The sequence below is a fragment of the Monodon monoceros genome, unplaced genomic scaffold, assembly GCF_005190385.1.
Source record: "Monodon monoceros isolate NGI ecotype Baffin Bay Population unplaced genomic scaffold, NGI_Narwhal_1 Super_Scaffold_6, whole genome shotgun sequence".
Classification (NCBI taxonomy): domain Eukaryota; kingdom Metazoa; phylum Chordata; class Mammalia; order Artiodactyla; family Monodontidae; genus Monodon; species Monodon monoceros.
Window position 1 is genome coordinate 9502242 of NW_021703783.1, and position 20602 is coordinate 9522843.

Sequence of the window (20602 nt, forward strand, 5' to 3'; positions counted from 1 at the left end):
ACGATTATCCTTGATCCCAGTCGCTGCCTGTATGCATACATATTATCACGCCAAAGAAAACATATTTCCATTCAAATCAGTAGCAGATCAGAAGGTTGCTGAGTGCGTAGCTGAGAAGGGATGCATGCCAACCACTGTCCCTTACTCAGGGTGCATGACCCATCCCTGTGACCTTGGTCTCCACAATCTCACGTACCCTAAGGATTGGGTCACAGCCAGACGGCATTACCCCACTTCCTCCAGCTTCCCAGACCCCTGCTTTTCTCAGCGTATCCCATCAGCCAGAAATGCATTCCAGTCTGAAAAAACCTTTCCATATACAGTGAAGAAATTTGAGCATATAACCTAAATACCTAGTCAAGGTTAATCCCAAGTAGGTTTTCACGAGATGGTTCGGTTTGGGCCTAAAGCCTTAATTACGTAGGGCCTTCAAATCAGTTCACCTATTGGGATACTTAGAAGTGGTACAAATAATTTAAGGCTCACAGGGGTAAATGGACACTGTTGTACATTGTCCCACATAGCCAGTCTGGGTCTCTGGTCTCCCCAAACCCTGCCTGCTGCCCCAGTGCCTAGGGAATCAACATTTTGCCACCCTTGTCATCCGTTCCACTCAATGCCTCTCTCCTATCTGGTTCTGACCCTTCCAGGTAGAGTTCTTAATGTCCCCCCCACCCCGGCCGTGCCGCGCAGCATGCGGGATCTTAGTTCCCCAACCAGGGATCGAACCCGTGTACCCTGCAGTGGAAGCGTGGAGTCTTAACCACTGCACCGCCAGGGAAGTCCCCGAGTTCTTAACGTGTCAGTCACTCATTTCTGAGACAAGTTTCTCCAGCAGTTCTTCCCTCGAGGGGGCCCAGCTCTACACGCCTCTCACTGGAGTCTCCCTGCCCCCACCGCTGCAGCTCTTCCCCTTCACATTTGCATCTCAGCTCAAATGTCGCTTCCTTAGTGAGGCCTCCCACCTCCATTCTATTTAATGCTGGTCTCCCCTAGCAGCTGGTCTTCTGAGTCATCAGTCTGTTTGCTTCAGAACGCTTATAATTTGCAATTATATTTCTGTGTTTTTACTTGTGTTTCTCCCACTATTCTGAATGTTTTAGAAGGACAGAAAATTGTTTTGTTTCCTCATGTAGCCCCAGGGCCTAGCACAGTGCCTGCACACATAGGAGAATTTGTTGTAGGAACCAATAAATTTGGGGGGAGAAAGGTAATTTTTTTGTTTGTCACAGGCTAATTAGGATTATGGCACCTCCCTCAGAGAGCACCGCTATCAGATTCCCTCTAGTTTGCTCTGGTGTCTTCGGTGTCATTTATCTTTAAATAATTATGATGAATTTCAGCTGATCAACCATCCGATTTTTTTTGTTTGTTTCTGTACAAGAACACTTAACTCCAATGTGATAAAAGCTATTCACAAGCCTAAGGCTTGGAGGAAAGAAAGGAAATTCTTTACTTTTTGGGCTGAGTGCATTTCATCACGTCCAAGTTTTATTTCCCTGAGGCTTTTCTTTGTCAAGCTTGGGAAAGTGCTGTTTCCTAGGAGAACTACTAAGAACAAACTTCAAATATGAGAAAAGAGAAAAGCAGCCCCCAAGGCAAAAATCAAAGAAGCATTTTAGATTGATTCCCCCCTCCCCAGCCCTGCCAAGATCGATGGCAACCGTTGTTTTTTCAAGTGCATTCCTTTTCTAAACTGACTTGAACCAAATGGATGAACAAGGACCTTTCAGACTATATAGACCCTGCTGGAAATAGATGAGAGTGTCAGCAAGAAGGCTCAGAAAGGATTTATCTTCTTACATTTCAAGGCAGTAAGCTGCTTCTGGCAACATTTTCTCTTAGGAAAACTGGGTGAGTGTGTCCTGGGTGGGGACTGGATGGGAGTGGGCGAGGGTCAGCAGGGATGCAGCAGGCGGGGCTCGGCGGACAAGGGGAGAGAAGAAGATGCAAACTGGAAGCTGAATGTTCCTAGGGACAGGACTGACTCATAAAATCTTTCCATTGATTATGCCATATCAGGCCAATCGCATTCTGCCTTCTCGGGCCAAACTGGAAAAGCCCAGGCAGTCTTTGCTCCAAACCAGAGCAAAGAGGAAGCCTTCTCTTGTCAACGGAGCAGCGCTTCCCAAACTCATACTATCTTAAGAGTCACATGGGAACTTGTTAAAAAGGCAGAGTCCCAGGGCCCTCTCTGGAGGTTCTGATTTAGTAGGTCCGGATCCAGGTTTGAGAAGTTATATTTGTAACAAGTATCCCGGATGATTCTTCTGATTGGGCAGGTTTGGGGAAAGGCCTTGGAGAGTTAGCCACATTTGTCCTCATTTTCTAATTCACCAATCTTCCAGGCAAGCCCCAGCAGCTGCCTTCCCCACCTTTGAACTCAAATCCAGAGGAAGACTCTCAGTCTGCTCTCTTGTTTTGGAGCTATAGCGTGATTCCGCAAACAGGACTCCGGTTCCGTCTCTGGAGGGATCTTGGTGGAGACCTCCCAGTGTTAAAGGTGGAAGTGGCTATGAAAGCAACGGCATCAGGAGAGAATCCCCTTAGGGATGGAGCAGGCTTCTCCACCACGAAGCATTCTGGGGCCCTTTCCTCATGCTCCCCATAAAAGCACATCTCCTCTCACAACACCCACCTCCACCTCTAAGCTCATTCCTGAAACTCTCTCTCTGTTTCTGGTGGAACTCCACGGCCTTGTATTCAGCTGCGCATTTCCACTTCCAACTCAGCTGGTTCAAAACAACTCATCTGCTGTCCTCTCCATTTCCAGATCTGTTTCTCCTCCTGGACCCTCCACCTGGGGTCACCTCTTTTACAAAGTGGAAGCATCACCCTCCGAGTTACCCAGGTCAGGATCCTGGCACCTTCCTCTTCCTCATTCTGTACCTCGAAGCCTAAATATCCATTTAACTGCAGTGGTTTGCAAGCCTGGCTGCAAAACAGAATCATCTGGAAAGATTTAAACACATACCCATGCCTGGGCTCCACTCCCAGAAATTCTGATTTAAATTGGTCTGTGGTGAGGTCAGGCCATGGAGAGCTCTTAAAACTTCCTAAGTAATTCTAACATCAGCCAGGGTTCCCTCTCCAGCCGCCGTCCCACCCTTTCCCACCAGGCAAATCTGATCCATCGGCAGGGCTGGGGCCAGGGTGGGGAGAGCGAAGCTCTTGCCTCCGGCACAAAATTCAAGGGAGCGCCAAAACCCTCAGTCATCAAGATAAATTACAATATTTTGAAAAACCAAAATTAGTGCAAAAAGTCCATGATCAACAACACAGAGACATTTTATAAAAAACAGGCTGTCACGGTTTGTTTCACGACCCTGCGTTATTTCGCAACAGGAACAACTTTTTCCAATCAGGCTGTGGTTCCCTGGGTTGGTGTGCCTGTCAGGTCCCTCCCAGGGGTTTTTGAGGGTTGACAAAGGCGTGTAAACAGATTGTGCTATGAAGGGCTCTAGATTTTTTTTTGACTGGAGAGCTTTTGTTAACTTTTTCCATTAGGTTCAAAATGTGGGAGGATTTGTTGATAAGCGTGCTCAGGGGTACACATGCCTCGTGCCCGAGCTTCCAGGCTGATCGGCCGCTCCTTTCACGTCCTTCACACCCACATCCAGATTGCTGCTTTTGGGATATAAGCCCGGTGTGAGCCGAGGAAGCCCAGTTCTCCAGCCTCATCTCTTACTGCTTTCTGCTTTGTGTGTTTCTGCTCTGGCAATAATGAATGCCTTGCAGTTCTCCAATACGCCTTGGTTTTCTTTGCAGCTACGCCTTTGCACTGGCATGTTTTCTGCCCTGCAAATCTGGGTCATTGCAGTCAGTTGCATAGTTGTTGTTGCTTTCTGCCCTGCGCCAAGACACCTGGCTGAGATGGTGAGTGGGGTTGGAATTCAGCCTTGCTCCGCTTACCAAGCTCCGTGCCCTTAGCATAGGCTGCATCCCTGGGGGCTGTGGGCATGTTTTCTGATTCATCCACCCAGAGGGGGCACATTTTTCTAATTTAAACAAAGACGCCCTGTTAGCGGCTGCTCATAGTATCATTCCCTACGTTATCTGCCCCATGAATTCCTGCCTACCTCCCATGTAAGACAGAGCTCAAGCTTTGACCTCTACTGGGAAGTCTTTCTTGCCCTCGGTCTCTGAGACAGAGTGACTCTAAGTTACCACCTCGCCCTCTGCATGCTTTTATGACGGCAGCTGTCCCAGCGAAGTGTAATTATGTGAACAGCTGTAAAGCCACACGCCTGGCAGAGAGGTCCGGCCTATATCAGTTAACTTCAGGATGGTTTTTCTTTAATCTAAGGATGCCTTTGTAGAACACTGGAAGAGCAAGTGGTAAAGTAAAACATTCAGACAAGTACCTCCTTGTTTTACGTTAAGGTACCGGACAATTTGTTCAGTGGCTACGACAGTCAGTCAGGCTGGGCTGGGCAGGTGGAGGTAACAACCCCAAATCTGGGCAGCTTACAATAAGAAAGTTCTATTTCTTGCTCACACCGTTATGTTCATCATGGAACCCAGATGGATGCAGTAGCCACTGTTTGAAGCTCTGCTTGCCACATGGTGGAGGAAAAAAGTTCTTGATCTTGTTGGACCAACAATTAATTGCTTCTGCCTGGAATCAGCTTTGGAAATGACATCATTTCTGCTCCGACTTATTGGCCAGAATTAATGTGTGGTCCCACCCAACCTCAAAAGGGACAAAAAGTGCCATCCTATCATGGGCCTGGACGGCAGGAGAGTTTGGAAACATTTGGCAACCAGCACTGCTGACTCCCAGAATTGACATTTTCCATAAAATTGACTGACTTTTCTTATTTCCTAAATAGCCATTTCTACCAGTTGTTTTGGCCTTCAGAAAAATCAACAGCAGGACATGGCAATAACAGCTATAGCTAAAGCACAGCCTGTTTTGGAAACCTTTCAGTGACATCTCTGTCCATAAGTAAGGATTCTTTGGACGTATGTGTCTATTTTATTTTATAGTTCAGATTGTATTGTACAAAACAGCCGAGTGATGGTGGCCCAAGGGCAGTTTTAGATTCTTAGTATCTTAAGAATAAATAAATAAATAAGTTGTCTAATCCATCCAGTAGATCACATGAGATAGACAGTGGATGTGAAAACCATTTGCAAATTGTAAGATGCTAAAAACTAAGTTCTATTTAAAAATGCATTATTATTAGTCTACTGCACCAGTCAACCCAAATCTTTATGTTCTAAGATCTCCTCCTGCTATAGGTATCTTCTCATTTCTTTTCCATAGATTTTCCTTTGCTTTTAAAACAAACCCCTAATAAGAACAGAACCACAGAAAACATTCTTTCAGTCTGAATCAGCTATATATTCCAAACAAAAGTTGGAAAGCTCAGTTTTTCCAGAAACAAATTGCCCTGGGAATGAGGCCACTGAATTAGACAGTCAGGAATTTAAAAATGAGCTGAAGATGAAGTCTATACAAGTTTCTTCTGCATGCAAATAAAGTCCAGGTGGAAACTACAGCCAAACGTTCCCTTTGTGGCATATATTTTTAAAAAGCCCAGCCCCCTTCCTTATACGCAGGTGGAAGACTTACAAAGCCTTCGACTCTTAATAACAACAATTAAGGGGTGAATTTCAAAAAGGAACTTTAAAAGCGCAATGTGCTCCCTTAGTGCATTTATATCATACAAAGAACATGTTACAGTTAAGAAGTGTCAGTTCTACAAATTGAAATATATATGCAATGCCCTAATTTGTATCTTTTCTTTGTCTGTGTTTGACACCTTTTAAAATGGATAGCTTCTTCTCTATCTGCTTCACAGCATAGACTCCATTGTCCTACAGTTAGTGGACAGTAATGGATGGCAACTGAAACTCCTACCAGTTTAGTTTACCTTGAATCCTGTGATGACACAGAACTTGTGACCCCACAATCTGTGACAGTGATCATGTGAAAATCCTGTTGAAATGAAAAATTACGTTAACCTCCCATTAAAGAACTCATGTGTAGAAATGTGAATAAATCTCAGATCAAATATCAGACGTTTAGATGGGAATGGGTTTCTCTAAGAACATAGAAAAGTCAATATAATCCTCTAAATTTTCACATTAAAAAAAAGTCTGCCCAGAGGATTCTTTTCCAAACCCAGACTTGATTTAACCACATCCTAAATATGGTTCAAGTTCTAATAGTTCCACTATCTTTAGAAAAATCCAGGGACTTCCCTGGCGGTCCAGTGATTAAGACTCCACGCTCCCAGTGCAGGGGGCCCGGGTTTGATCCCTGGTTGAGGAACTAGATCCCACATGCTGCGTGGCGTGGCCAGAATTGGGTTCTTACTATCTAAAACCTTGGTCAAGTGGCTTAATCTCCTTGATCCTCGATTTCTTCGTCTGCAAAATAACAACATGCCTTGCAAGTGTGTACCTTGCCTGCACGTAAGGATTAAACAGAAGAATCCAGAAAGATAGCAGATGGTGTTTCCAAAGTGTACGTGGTAGTTCTTTGAGTGATGGATGAGATCAGCAGTAGAAATTCACTCCTGAACTCACCTCTCTGATCTGACAGTTTGGCCATGCTAGCAACCCAATCCCTCTGATTTTCCTGAGACATTCTTTTTTTTTTTATTTTTAATCAATTTATTTATTTATTATTTATTTATTGGCTGCGTTGGGTCTTCGTTGCTGCGTGCCGGCTTTCTCTAGTTGTGGCAAGCGGGGGCCCACTCTTCATTGCAGTGCGTGGGCTTCTCACTGTGGTGGCTTCTCTTGTTGTGGAGCACGGGCTCTAGGCGCACAGGCTTCAGTAGTTGTGGCTCGCGGGCTCTAGAGCGCAGGCTCAGTAGTTGTGGCGCACCGGCCTAGTTGCTCCGCAGCATGTGGGATCTTCCCGGACCAGGGCTCGAACCCATGTCCCCTGCATTGGCAGGCGGATTCTTAACCACTGCGCCAGCAGGCGAGCCCCCTGAGACATTCTTGAAGGCAGTCCAGGAAAGGCATTCTAATAATGCTTTAAGTAATGGTGATCTTTATGCCTCCTGAGGTAGTCACTTTGAAGTCCTTTGAATAAATAAGTTCTGATATAGGTTAAAATGCAAACATAATTCTAACTAATCTATCTTTGAAGAGTAGCAAACATGATCTCTCACTGGAGACCAGCAGCTTAAAACTGGTCTGAGCCATTAAGACATTTTAAACAACTCCGGGGACTTCCCTGGTGGTCCAGTGGTTGAGAATCTGTCTTGCAATGCAGGGGACGCTGGTTTGATCTCTGGTTGGGAAACTAGGATCCCACATGCCACGGGGCAACTAAGCCCGCGTGCCACAAGTAGAAGCTTGTGTATCGCAACAAAGTGAAGAGCCCTCGCACCACAACGAAAGATCCCGCGTGCTGCAACTAAGACCCGACACAGCCAAAATATGTAAATAAATAAATATCTTAAAAAAAAAAAGACATTTTAAACAACTCCAAGAAAAAGTCTTTCTTTACTCAGGTGTCAAGCTTGACTTCTCAGTAGTTAAGGATGTTCACTCCCATTTAATGTTAACTGAGAAGCACTTCTTTCAGATGCAAAAAAGAGGCTTTTGTACCAAGGAAGAAAAAACAAGATTTTCTAGTTTATTTCTCATGAATTGTGTACTTTTGAAATAGATGATTAGGCTTATTCAGAGAAAGATGCAACAGAAGTATCTTGTTTACCATCTGAGTTTGAAGAAAAAAAGAGACTTTTATTCTGCCATAAGTTAAGTAAGGCTTGGTATGTGACAGCCCTGTGTCTCCATGTCATCAGAGAAAGTTTCTGGGAAAAGGTAGATTCGGAGCTGATTGTGGAAGGAGGAAAAGAATGATAAGAAGGCATGAATCTGGCCAATACGAAGTAGATATAATCCTAGGAAAAGGGAGCGTTTGTTTAAAAGAAGAAAGAAGAAGGAATAATGGGTAGAGAGAATGAGGAAACTTTAACCTGACCAGACCACAGGTTGAAATAAGGCATAAGTAAAAGACGCTTTAAGCTTATGGAGAGATCATGAAATTTAATGTAGAGAGAAACAAATCTTTGATGCTCTGGATGAGGAAAAAATTCATCAAGATGAAGGATATATTAATTCTACCTGGGCAGGTATTTCATTAGCACCATGCTCTACTGAGCAAACCAGCCATGCTATACCAGGAAGGTGTTTTATTTTATTTTATCTTATTTTATTTATTTATTTTATTTATTTATTTTATTTATTTATTTTGGCCACACCGCGTGGCATGCAGGATCTTAGTTCCCTGACCAGAGATTGAACCCGGGCCCCCTGCAGTGGAAGCGTGGAGTCCTAGCTACTGGACCACCAGGGAATTCCCTCCAGCAGGAAGGTATTTTGTAATGAATTTTTTCATTGATACCCTTTCTTTTGGTAAATGAATAAAATCAGAAAAATAAAATCAGAAGAGGATGATCTAAAATATTTAAGTGAATAAACAGCTTTTGCATTCAGTACATGATAGATCTTCAGATACTCCATGTTGAATTGAGTAATTGAGTATAATATGCGTATCATAAATAGTTTTTTAAAAATTTATTTATTTTATTTACTTATTTTTGGCTGCGTTTGGTCTTCACCGCTGTGCGCGGGCTCTCTCCAGTTGCGGCGAGCGGGGGCTACTCTCTGTTGCAGTGTGCAGGCTTCTCATTGCGGTGGCTTCTCTTGTTGCGGAGCACGGGCCCCAGGCGCATGGGCTTCAGTAGTTGTGCCTCGCGGGCTCAGTAGTTGTGGCTTACGGGCTCCAGAGCGCAGGCTCAGCAGCTGTGGCACACGGGCTTAGTTGCTCCGTGGCATGTGGGATCTTCCCAGACCAGGGCTCGAACCAGTGCCCCCCGCATTGACAGGTGGATTCGCAACCACTGTGCCACTAGGGGACCCCACAAATAGTTTTATCTCCTCTTTTAAGTGGTTCCTCATGGATCCCAACTTAGAAGACTATTGAGGTTTTTAGCTTTACGTGAATTGCTGCATAAACACAAAAGAAATGAAATGGTATTTTCACTAAAATATTCTATAATTTCATAAAATTATATTTTCCTGGATTAATCTCTCCGGAGTAGGTCACTCATCGTGCATGCTATACCTTCCCTAGCTGCTCAGAGGATAATTCCCTGCTCACAGCATCTCACTGAGGGGGCAGACATGTACAATCAAGTCTGCACCACAAGACCAAGCCACACATAGCCGAATGGACCAATGGTGGGTACGGGATCCAAGGGCAACCAATCCACAGGCTGAATGTAAATGAAGAGGCTGGCCAAGGCAAAGGAGTACCCAATCAGAGACAATGATGATCAGCTGGCCCAAGCGGACTCCCTCTCAGGAATCTGACATATGGGGAGAGAATAAATCAGCGGCTGGTGGGTGGATGGACATGTGAAGATACCACAAAAGGAAATAGTGAGGAAAGTATCAAAGTGGCTGAGGGGGATTGTGGGGCTGGGGCAGGAGACAACAGGGTCCACCCAACACCTGACAGTATTCCATCTCCATGAAGCCGGCGGCTATAGTGGGTTCCCGGAGGGAGTTTTCGCTCCCTCCTCCCACATGTAACCTTACGACTCCATTCCTGAAACAGCCTGAAGGAGATACTTTGCAACCTTACAACCCCCCAAATCTAACTAATATTAATGCACGGTCCAAAATTTGATCAAATTGTGCTATAAACCTCGGAGGCAATTTGGTACAAAGAGGTTCTATTTTACCTTTACTGATTTTAGGGAAAACATTTTGGGAAACAATATTAGCCATCCTATGTGACTTTAATAGGTTGATTGACATTTGTCAGCTGACTTAAACACCTCTTACCTACAAAACTAAACAAAACAAAATTACGTTGAAGGTGTCATTGTCATCATTTTGGGGATAAAATCTAGGAGGATCAGTGATGATAGTTTCCCTCCAGAGCAGATGTAAGCCTGCATGGCTTGCTGTTCTGTCTCAAATTAGGTTTCTTATGTGGTTTGTTGAATAGTATGCCACCGGTCAGAGTCTTAATGTTTAAACGTTTTCTATTCTTTTATTACCAATAAGGGCAGAAGGTCAAACTCTTTGGTCGTTCACCTAGGTGCTTGCTTGTGCTGAGAACATTGCTCAGGGCACAGATTTTAAAAAGGAGCAGGTAATCTGAGCGCAGCAGAAAAATATATGAAATCGCTGGAACACTGTGTAGAGGGTGAGCCCCTGAACAGCAGCTGGGGACCTGGATTCTAGTCGGTTCTGCCCCTAGCAAGCTATATTATCCTGGGCAAGTCCCTTTCCTTGTCTGTAAAAGGAGGTGTAACAGAGGAAGAACAGAACTAACACCATGTTGAAACTGCCTCTCTCATTCTTAAGCCTGTGTATTCCATTACTTTAGCCTCGCACATCAAGAGTTAAACATTAGAGAAATGTCACTTGTACCCAAATAGTTCATTAAGCTCCTGAAGAAAGTTTCTATACCACGGACTGGATCTGAATTAGTTATGGCTATTACTTATAGATAAGTTCTCTTTCAGCCTAGAAACCTTGCAACTAAGCAGAGATAAGAATGGTAAAGTAAAAATAACTGCTAGCAACTTGAAGTTTTGCAGAAGCCTCGTGATCCAGCCTACGTGAGCAAGCAGAACAAAGTTATGCTTCCCTTGAAGGCCAGGTGGCCCCAAGAAGCCTGCAATCCACCTTTATCCTTTAATCTTGAACCCTCCTGCTTCCCCTTTTCCCTCAGCATAAAAGAAGCCTGAATTCTATTCTGAGTTAAGATGGTCTTTAGGACATTAGCCCTCCATCTTCTCGGTGTTTTGACTTTCCGAATAAAGTTGCTGTTCTTTGCCCCAACACTTTGTCTCTGGACCGATTGGGCTGTTGTGCTGTGAGCAGTTATGTGTCTGGACTTGATAACAGAGGAAGTGGTGTTCCTGAAATTCTCTGCATTGTGTTATCTTCCCCCACGAAAAACGTAAGCCCCGTCAGAGCAGCGCCGTGTGCCTTGTCTGCCGAGGACTGAGTCTGAGAAAAATTCCTGGTACCTTGCAGGTGCTCGGGAAATACTCATCCGTGCTGTGCACTGGTCATTAAAAGGGCTTTTTTTCCCAATATATGGAGTCTTAGTTTCTTTTCAAAGTGTTTTCACATAGCAGGCGCTCAACAGTCACTGGTCTGAAATATCACATTTGATTCTCAAGGGTGCACGCCTTACTTGTTAATACAGAAATACAGGCATGGAGAAGCCTGTAGAGTGAGAGAGGAGTGGCCTGAGAGTCAGAAGACCGGGCCCAATACAAACTACCACGTGACTTTGGACAAGTCATTCCATTTCTCTGAGGCTCTGTTTTCTCATCTGCGAGGTGGGAGGCTGAATTAGACTCTAAAAACCCTTAGGGCAACACGCCTCTGATTCTGGTCCTGTTATACCTGTTATATCTAACAAATGGGTCTTAAGGATGTATATATCCACTGGGAAGGATGTGAAGCTGCATGAGGGATGACGGAAAAGTAATTAGGGCAGAGGCATCAGTGCGTTAGAAACATCAAGACAGGTGGACTCTCCTTTTCATGTACACCCGAAATCCTTTATGAGCATCAACTCGGGTGGCTCTTCCTTTGCTGTTTTTAGTTCATGAAAGCAGGTCATTGACCTCAGTCACATCGGCTGCCGTACTCACTGTCGTGAGGGTGCTAACATCATGGGAGAAACCTGCCAGATTGCAAGCCCATGAGATGCACAATTGTGGGGATCCTGAGGGTTCTGCTATAATTTTATTGCAAATTCTGGGTCAGTCATATTTAGGGGCCCTTTATAAAAATGACTAGAGGGGTAATCCAGTACTAAACTGCTACTGACACCTATAATTTGTCATATTAGCATGACCCTAATTTCATCAAACTGAGGTCTTTCGGTCCCATTAGTAAGAGGTGCCAATTTGTCCTAGCATTACTAGGGAAGGGAATCTTTCAGTTACATGAATGAAGAAAGAGGGACTCCCCTGGTAGTCCAGTGGTTAAGAATCCGCCTTCCAATGCAGGAGAGGCGGGTTCGATCCCTGGTCGGGGAACTAAGATCCCACATGCCGTGGGGCAACTAAGCCTGTGTGCCACAACTACTGAGCTCCAGCACCGGAACAAAGATCCCGCGTGCAACTAGGACCCAACGCAGACAAAAAAAAGAAAAAGAAAAAGAAAAAGAATGAAGAGACACATAGTCACGGTAGGGTGGCCAGCAAGATTGTAATTATGCTTGAAGGGGCAGTCTCCTGATGAAGGGTCCAGATGGATGGAGAGGACTGTGTGGAAGGGAAGGAAGGATGAGCTGATGTTTCGCTGGCAGATGGGCTTCCCGGTGGCCCATCAGGGCTACGTTAGGCTGATCTGCTGGGTTTTCACTACCCATGTTTCCTGTGGACTTTATAATTCTGCATCTTGCTGAGGGCTTACTTTAGCCCAAGGGATGAAATCCTCCTGTATGGGATCAACAGTCTGCAAAAGAAGAAATGCCACCATCAGCTTTCTGAGGCAACATAGGGGATAATACTCTCCAAAACTATGCTTGAAATATTATCATCTCACCATCATTTAATCTTTTGATAATAAAAAAAAGAAAAAAATGTTGAACCTATCCATATCACAACTACTTTACCATCTTCCCTCTTAGCCATTAACAAGAATGTTTTTGCAGGATTACTGGAAACTGAAAATAATCCGAGAAATTCTTGGCGGGGATAGTAAAGATTTTCTCGTCGTGTAAAGGCCCTCTGGAGGATTAATTACAGCAAATGATATAGCTATGTCCTGGTCTGTGTGTCATTCCAGGAAAAGGCAAATTCTCAGATAACAGACCAGAGGGTTTAACCTAGTTACAGTTGCCTAGTACAGTTCATTAAACAAACAGCCTGAGCATGGCTTTCCCTCTCGGATCTTAGTGACTTGTGATCCTTATAATAAAACAATTGTGTCCCAAAGTGGTATTTTTAGCTGTTCGGATTTGTGTGTCTTCAAGCCATCACGGCACAAATCCAGGTTACTTCCAGTCCTACTCAGCCGTGTCCCTCTGTTTTTGCAGGCAAGGATTAAAATTGGTACACCCGGGCTTCCCTGGTGGCGCAGTGGTTGAGAGTCTGCCTGCCGATACAGGGGACACAGGTTCGCGCCCCGGTCTGGGAAGATCCCACATGCCGCGGAGTGGCTGGGCCTGTGAGCCATGGCCGCTGAGCCTGCGCGTCCGGAGCCTGTGCTCCGCAACGGGAGAAGCCACAACAGGGAGAGGCCCGCGTAACATAAAAAAAAAATAAAAAAAATTGGTACACCCATCTGGGCATCCAGATGATGCTGACAGACGCAGCCCAGTTCTTGGGGCAGCCTGGGCTGCTGGAGCTAGACAGTGACTCAGAGAGGCAGCCAGCGTGGCCCAGAGGATACATTTAGACAACTGATAATAAGAACAGATCTGACACTCATACATATTTATAATCCCCTGTTGTCCCCAAGGCAAAAAGCCGTGAGCTTGCATCTCTTCACCCTCACACAAACCCTTCAAGCTGCCTTTTCTTTCAGGGACATTCACCTGCATCAGAATATAGCACCATGGGGGACTGGGAGGGCCTCCTGCAGAGGCAAAGGCATGATTTAGCTTTACTGCACTGCCCTGGTGTGGATTCAGTCTGGATGGCTCAAGCTCCCCATGCCTGGAGGGATGACCCTGCCCTGCCTCTCCTCGCTCAGCTCAGGTCAGTACAGCCACTGGAGATGAAGACTGACTGCCCTCCTGAGGAAGGAGTGAGTTGCTCTGTGCTTCCCTGGAGAATGCAGATGACCACATTTACCCGCTGCTGAATTGCGGTACCGTATTCAGTTACTGCTACACCCTCCTCAGCTCCTCACTGTCTCGAGCTGAAGGTCAAAGGAGGGAAGGGGCTGGCTTAGTGTCACAGATTTACCTGGAAACAGCACATGAGGACTAAGAGACTCAATGGCTTGCAAAGAGGCTCCTGACCCTTTGAAAAGGAATTCTCCGCTGAGGTTGTGTGTGTGTGTGTGTGTGTGTGTGTGTGTGTGTGTTTTAATCTGTGATTTTTTTTTTTTTTTTTTTTTTTTTTGCGGTACGCGGGCCTCTCACTGCTGTGGCCTCTCCCGTTGCGGAGCACAGGCTCCGGACGCGCAGGTTCAGCGGCCATGGCTCACGGGCCCATCCGCTCCGCGGCATGTGGGATCCTCCCGGACCGGGGCACGAACCCGTGTCCCCTGCATCGGCAGGCGGACTCTCAACCACTGCGCCACCAGAGAAGCCCCTAATCTGTGATTTTTAAAAAGAGTGTTTTAAAAGCTTCTGAGGAAGGTTGCCTAGGGATCACATTTGTGTGCTCAGGAGAAGCACATCTGTGTTTCGTAACTGAAGAGGCTGAAAGCTTATCGTCACTTTCTACAGAAAGAGCATCAGCAGGGGCTCAGGGTCTTTGCACCTTCGTGACCTTGGGCATCTCACTGTCTTCAGCAGTAGAATCAAAGGCCTTCCCTGCATCATCTCTAAAGTCCCTTTAGGCTCGATACTCTGCAAGCTTTGGTTCAATTTTAAAAACTGGACATAGGGAATTCCCTGACGGTCCAGTTGTTCGCGCTCTGCACTTCCACTGCAGGGGGCATGGGTTTGACCCCTGATCTGGGAATTATGATCCCGCAGGCTGTGCCACGTGGCCAAAAAAAAAGAAAAGAAAAAAACTGGACATAATTTTTAAAGACCATTTTATACTGTCGTAGAATAATCACACATGGTTGTTTAATATCTGTCTCCTCAACAAGCCTGTAAGCTCTGTGAAGACAGGAGCTGTGTCTGTCTCTTAGACCAGCTCCTTGCTCGATACATAGTTGTCCTTCGATGGTCTGGGATGTAACTGTGTCATTTTGTTCCTGCTTGGTGGCTGCAGCGCTGAGAGCATGGACTGTTCTGCCCTCTCACTTGTTAGCTGTGTTACCTGCGGTCAAGTTCCTTAATGTTTTGTTGCCTCTGTTTCCTGATGGGAGTTTCCTGATGACCATAATAGTCAATCTATCTCATACGGTTGCTTTGAAGATTAAATCTGTCAATATCTATAAAGCCCTTGGAATAGGACATGAAGTATAGAAAGCACCATAGTGCTTCCCTTTGTATATTATTATTGGCGGTGGTGGTGGTGGTATAGTTATAATTGATGCTCCGACATCCTTCTCCTACTGGTGTTTTTTAGAGGGATTGAATCCTGTGAAAATAAAACATTCTTCTTTCAGCAGAAATGAGCTGAATCCTTGGTTTAACTTTGTTCCTTGCAGCATAACAAGACTCCTTCCCACTCAGCCCCTTGGTAACCCGTGTTCCTCCAATAGTCTCATCAGACCAGATCATAAATCAGAGAAGCCTAATTCTCCAACTTGAGTTATTGTTCATGAATTTACCAAAAAGTCGAGTGTTTCTCTCTATTAATCCTGCCACCAGCTCCTGGTATGGATCCGAGTTGAGTAAGTAAGACCTTACATTGATACCTGGAGGGGGCAGGGACACTATGACCATCACTTCACTACAAAGAGCCTGAGGTCCCAGAGGTTGCAGAGCTTGGTTGGGTCTCAATGTTGGTAAGAAGCAGAGCTGAGCCTCGAAGACAGGGCATGTGAGGACAGGGTCTGCACCCTTTCTGCTGTCACCCAAGCATAATGACGAGGAGAATGTCATTATCCTTGCCTGGTCTGTCCTCACACCAAGCAAATCTTGCCCAGACCACGTCTTCTTCTGTACTTTACGCCAGTTCACTCTTTGTGACCTGTAGCTCTAGAGGGCGACAAAGAGAGGTTTTCAGGCTTGTCCCCCTGAAAGAACAAACAAAAATGACACTGCCTGGGACCATCCAAATTTGGTTTCTCCTAGTAAGGTGGGCACCTTGAAGCAAAAAATGTTGAGAATTGTCCAAAAAAAGGCTATGTTTGCCAGAACTTGGTATGCCTGGTACTTGCTGTAAGGAAAACAATCTGAAGGACCTCTGTTTGCAAGAACATTTTTCTCTCGTTTTACATCATTTGGTATTCATTGACCCATTTTTACATTTCATAGCCTCATTATTTCTGTCTTAATACCTTCAAAAAATCATACTAGATTTGTCTGTAGATATTTAAACACAGGATAGAAAAAATGCCCACAATTACATGATCCTTTGAAATATACAGGGGTCTTGCTTTTAGCAAACTTGATATAACAATATTCTAATTCATCTAAAACAGATAAAGCAGACAATAATTAGAACAGGAGTTTCCCTTCATAAACAAAGATTCATGGCTGATATTCTATATTTAAGGTGTTTGAAAATTATATCACATTTAAAATTCTCAGTTAAAAGAGCAATTGATTTTAAAAGTTCAGTCAGTCTACGGTTTTTTTTTTTGCGGTACACGGGCCTCTCACTGTTGTGGCCTCTCCCGTTGTGAAGCACAGGCTCCGGACGTGCAGGCTCAGCGGCCATGGCTCACGGGCCCAGCCGCTCCGCGGCATGTGGGATCTTCCCGGACCGGGACACGAACCCTTGTCCCCTGCATCGGCAGGCGGACTCTCAACCACTGCGCCACCAGGGAAGCCCCAGTCTACAGTTTTTAAGAAACACATTTATAACATGGGGCAAGGAATATTTATACCCATTTGTTTGGTGTTTTGTAGTGATATACCTGATTTCATATTCATTCTCCATCAAGATGTTTTTATATCTTCGAACTAAGTCCCTAAGCCACTTCCGAGAGATAAAGACTAATCTTTTGAAAGACTTCCAAGGAAATGAAGTCCTTAATCCGCTTTGCTCATCTATTTCAGTGTGTACCAACTCTTAGTTTCGTATTTAATCTAAATGCTTTGTGCTTCGATTTGAGTCTATTTCCACCCTTCGTCTTTAGCTGGAGACAGAAAGCAGGACAGCAACCTCTCGGAGAGAGGTATTCATACGTGTGAAATTCCCTGCTAATCCCCTCTTGTCTAACTCTTCTTTCAACTGAGTAATTCTGGTCTCACAACCCAGTGGTAAATCAACAAATTATGTGACTGGGGTCATAGCTATAAATCAGAAGAGTCACATGACAGATGCACGCCTCATGGACTGTTGTGTTTCAGTACAGAATTTAGAGAGAACCTGAATGTCCATGAGAAAGACACATAGAGCTTAAGAACTACCATCTCAGTTTCATTGTCCTAACCTTTCCACGGAGGTCTGACGTTATAACTCCTTCATCATCTCTGTGGTTTTCCACCCAGCCTCTCCCACATTTCTCATCAGTGGATCTCAGTGCTGGAAAGGGGATTCTTGTCAGAGACTGACAGGTGCTGAGAACAATGGCCTGATTGTTCCAGCCGACCACTTGTCTGTGTACACAGCACTACGATTGTTTCTCGGGCAAACAAAAACAGACAGCCGTGAGCTGCGCTCCTACTGTCAGCTCACGACCTACAGCAACACTTAGGATTTTTTGAGTTACTGTTATTATACTGTACTGCTCTGACTCTTATTTATTTTGTATCTCTTTGTATGTTTTTCCTAGCTAGGTGTCATCCTGTACTTTTTCTTGCGTTTTAATCATTCTTCTCATTTTTGATATTTGTACTTTTTCTAGGTGACCTAAATTCTGATTTCCTTCTCTAAGCTTAAGTTTCTGGTTATTCTGCCTAGTTTTGGAGAGCAATCTATATGTTCTTTTCTACACTATCGATTTTTTTTTCTGCCACAAAATATTGAGCTACGTTGACAATGACTATCACTGGCAGAAATGGATTTTCTAACCATGCGCCAGTAATAAGGATAGTTATAAGGAAACACTGTGCTTTTGAAAGCTCTTGCTTTTCCACTAAGACACTTCTTAGAACACTTTAAACACCTGCCTAGTCTTTTGGGCGTATGGAAAATTGATCATTACAAGTCCCAGTGGGTTTTGGGTATTATGAAACTCTAAGAACTTTCTCTCTCTCTCTCTGACTTTTGTTTCCTGGAAACATAACAGCAACGAAGCAAACAGAAGAAGTTTTATCCCATTTTTCGGTGAGAACTATAAGAAGTAGTTTCAAGAAAGATAGACCCGGGCTTCCCTGGTGGCGCAGTGGTTGAGAGCCCGCCTGCCGATGCAGGGGACACGGGTTCGTGCCCCGGTCCGGAAAGATCCCACATGCCGCGGAGCGGCTGGGCCCGTGAGCCATGGCCGCTGAGCCTGTGCTCTGCAACGGGAGAGGCCACGGCAATGAGAGGCCCGCATACTGCAAAAAAAAAAAAAAAAAAAAGAAAGATAGACTCTGCAATTCTGCCCCAAACCTCACATCATCAAAAACAATGAAAAACTCTTAAAAGAAGGATGTATAGTGTCAATTTCCAACTCGTGGTCAACTGAACTGAAAAGAATTAATGGATGCTTCCCTCTGAACAGGATTGACTTTGAGTATGTAATTAGCCATAGATTACAGCTCAGAAAAGTGTCTGATTTAAAAGGAAACCTTCTATTAATGTTTTTGAGCCTGGTGAGCATAATGTGCGTGATACAATATATAAACTAACATCATCTTTGCACATTAGAAACACACTGAGAAATCAGATGCCTATTAAGACACAAAATTTTATGTAAAACCGTGCTGCTGGGTTCTGAATAATAGGCCAGATATTTCAGAAAGGGATTAATGAGTTTTGACGTATTTCCGGATAACTGAAATTAGCCACTAATTCCCCCGGTTTATTGGGGTCCAAACCTCCTTGTTATCATGGATAATATATTTTATTCTTTACCAGTATATAGTCAGGTGGCTTGGTCTTATATAAGGATACAAATCCGACCCAGAAATTATTATGAAAATGTCACAAAAGCAAGTTCTTTATTTCTATTAATGATTACACATCTGAGACTGTTGCTCAGAATTCTGACTTCACGGCTCATTCTGTCACTTTGTGTAAACCTCGAAGGCTTTCAAGGAGTGAATGATTTACAAAGTAGGAATCCAGAAGTTGTTGGGCTTTGAGACTCTAATGAGGTGATGAGTCGTGCAGATCAGTCTGTTATGATATTTGGGCAAGTCGGCTTTGAGACTTAAATGTGAAAAATGTCAGTTACCGGTGCCAGGGTTGCTCTTGCACTTGATGGCCAAACATCTGTGCTTAGCATGGTGTGTCATGCAATGGCACGGCCCAAGCCTAATTTGGGGCTGGTTAACTCATTTTATAGTGGGTGCCTTTCTTTATCCAGCATGAATACTCAGAGCCACACCCTTTCTATTTAGGGCCTTTGAGTCATTTCTCTCTTGGCCTCTCCCCATAAATCTCTGTATTTCGGAGGAACTGATTATTTAGAAAAGTTTAACCTTGACTCTGAGTGTCCCCGTCTCCAGGCTTGAGCTATGTCGTCACCCACCTATGCCCTGTTTTTTCTCCTGCTTCTCTTACGGGAGAGCCTCCCCAAGCTCCCCAGGAAAGTACCTCTTGAGAGTTGCTGATTCTCCGCTCTGAAGCTGCGTTCCTAAGCTGGGAGTGGGCAGGCATTGCCTTGCAGAGGGCAATCCTGCTGACACGATCTATAGAGAAAGCACAGCTCTGGTATGATGTACAGCAGCAGGAAAACCCATGCGTCGGTGACCAGGGCGATGCAGAGGACAGGGTCGTCCCATTGGGTTGCCTCTCGTGAGCATGGAGATCCACACCACCCAGATAATGATGGAGATGAGCACGGTGAGGAAGATGAGCCTTCTGTGCCGCTTCCAATTCTCACACGGCCCACAGAAGGTGGCTTTGGAGACGAAGAACGTGAGGGCCAGCAGGAAGAGGACGTAAACCAGGAGGACCGCGAAGTCCACGTTGAGTTGACAGGGTGTCATATCCATAAACATCGTACCTCTGGTCATGATGAGAGTCACATACTCAGTGGCGATGATCGTCTGCAACAGGCTGACATCAATAGCAATGCACAGAATCGTCGTCCGAGAGGAGGACATTTGACCCCAGACCAGCTTCACCAGGTTGGAGGCATGAGTCAAGAGGCACGAGAAACAGACAGCAAAGAGGACCCCAAAGAGAAAGTAGCGGATGGGGGCAGTCTGCTTGTTGAGCTGGATGAGGAAGGCAAAAGCAAGGCTGAGGAGCCCCAGCCCACCCAGGAGGAAGAGGAACTGGGTGGGGAGGACATTCCACTGGCTGCGGTCTTGAACCCTTCTCATGAGGAAGAGAAAGGCCAGGGTGGCAAAACTGTAACTGCTATGCCAATTACTGCCAGGGACTGCAGAACAATGCCCCATGCTCCCGTGGTGTCACAGAGGAAGTAATAGTCCCCAGTGGACTCTTTGCAGTCCTCATACGTGGTGACTTGTAGGTGGACCTCACGAGAATGGTCTTTTGTTCCCGTGCAAAAAAAAGGAACAAACATAACTTCATAACTTTACCTGCACCCTCAAGAACCGCTGTTGGGTAGTCTTGGGCAGGACACTATAATGTCTCTGATTCCCACATGAAGACACCTGGACCTACTGAATGAAATAGCTCAAAACCATCCACCCCTCCAAACTATCCTAGCTCTATCCTGCTGGGAAGGAGAACCATCTTCGCTTAGGGGCTCCAGATAACTCATGAAGTTTCACGTCATAATT

At 45.0% G+C, this 20602-nt stretch overlaps 1 protein-coding gene across 1 annotated transcript; it reads right to left on the reverse strand.

Annotated features, from left to right (window-relative positions):
* Positions 1–12218: 12218 nt before the first annotated feature.
* On the reverse strand, positions 12219–20382 carry GPRC5D (G protein-coupled receptor class C group 5 member D). The gene is given in 6 exon segments (XM_029205296.1): positions 12219–12471; positions 13815–13870; positions 13873–13881; positions 19443–19630; positions 19632–20199; positions 20202–20382. Coding segments are annotated over 6 exon segments (1074 nt in total). The 3' UTR covers positions 12219–12399.
* Between the last annotated feature and the right edge of the window lie 220 nt (positions 20383–20602).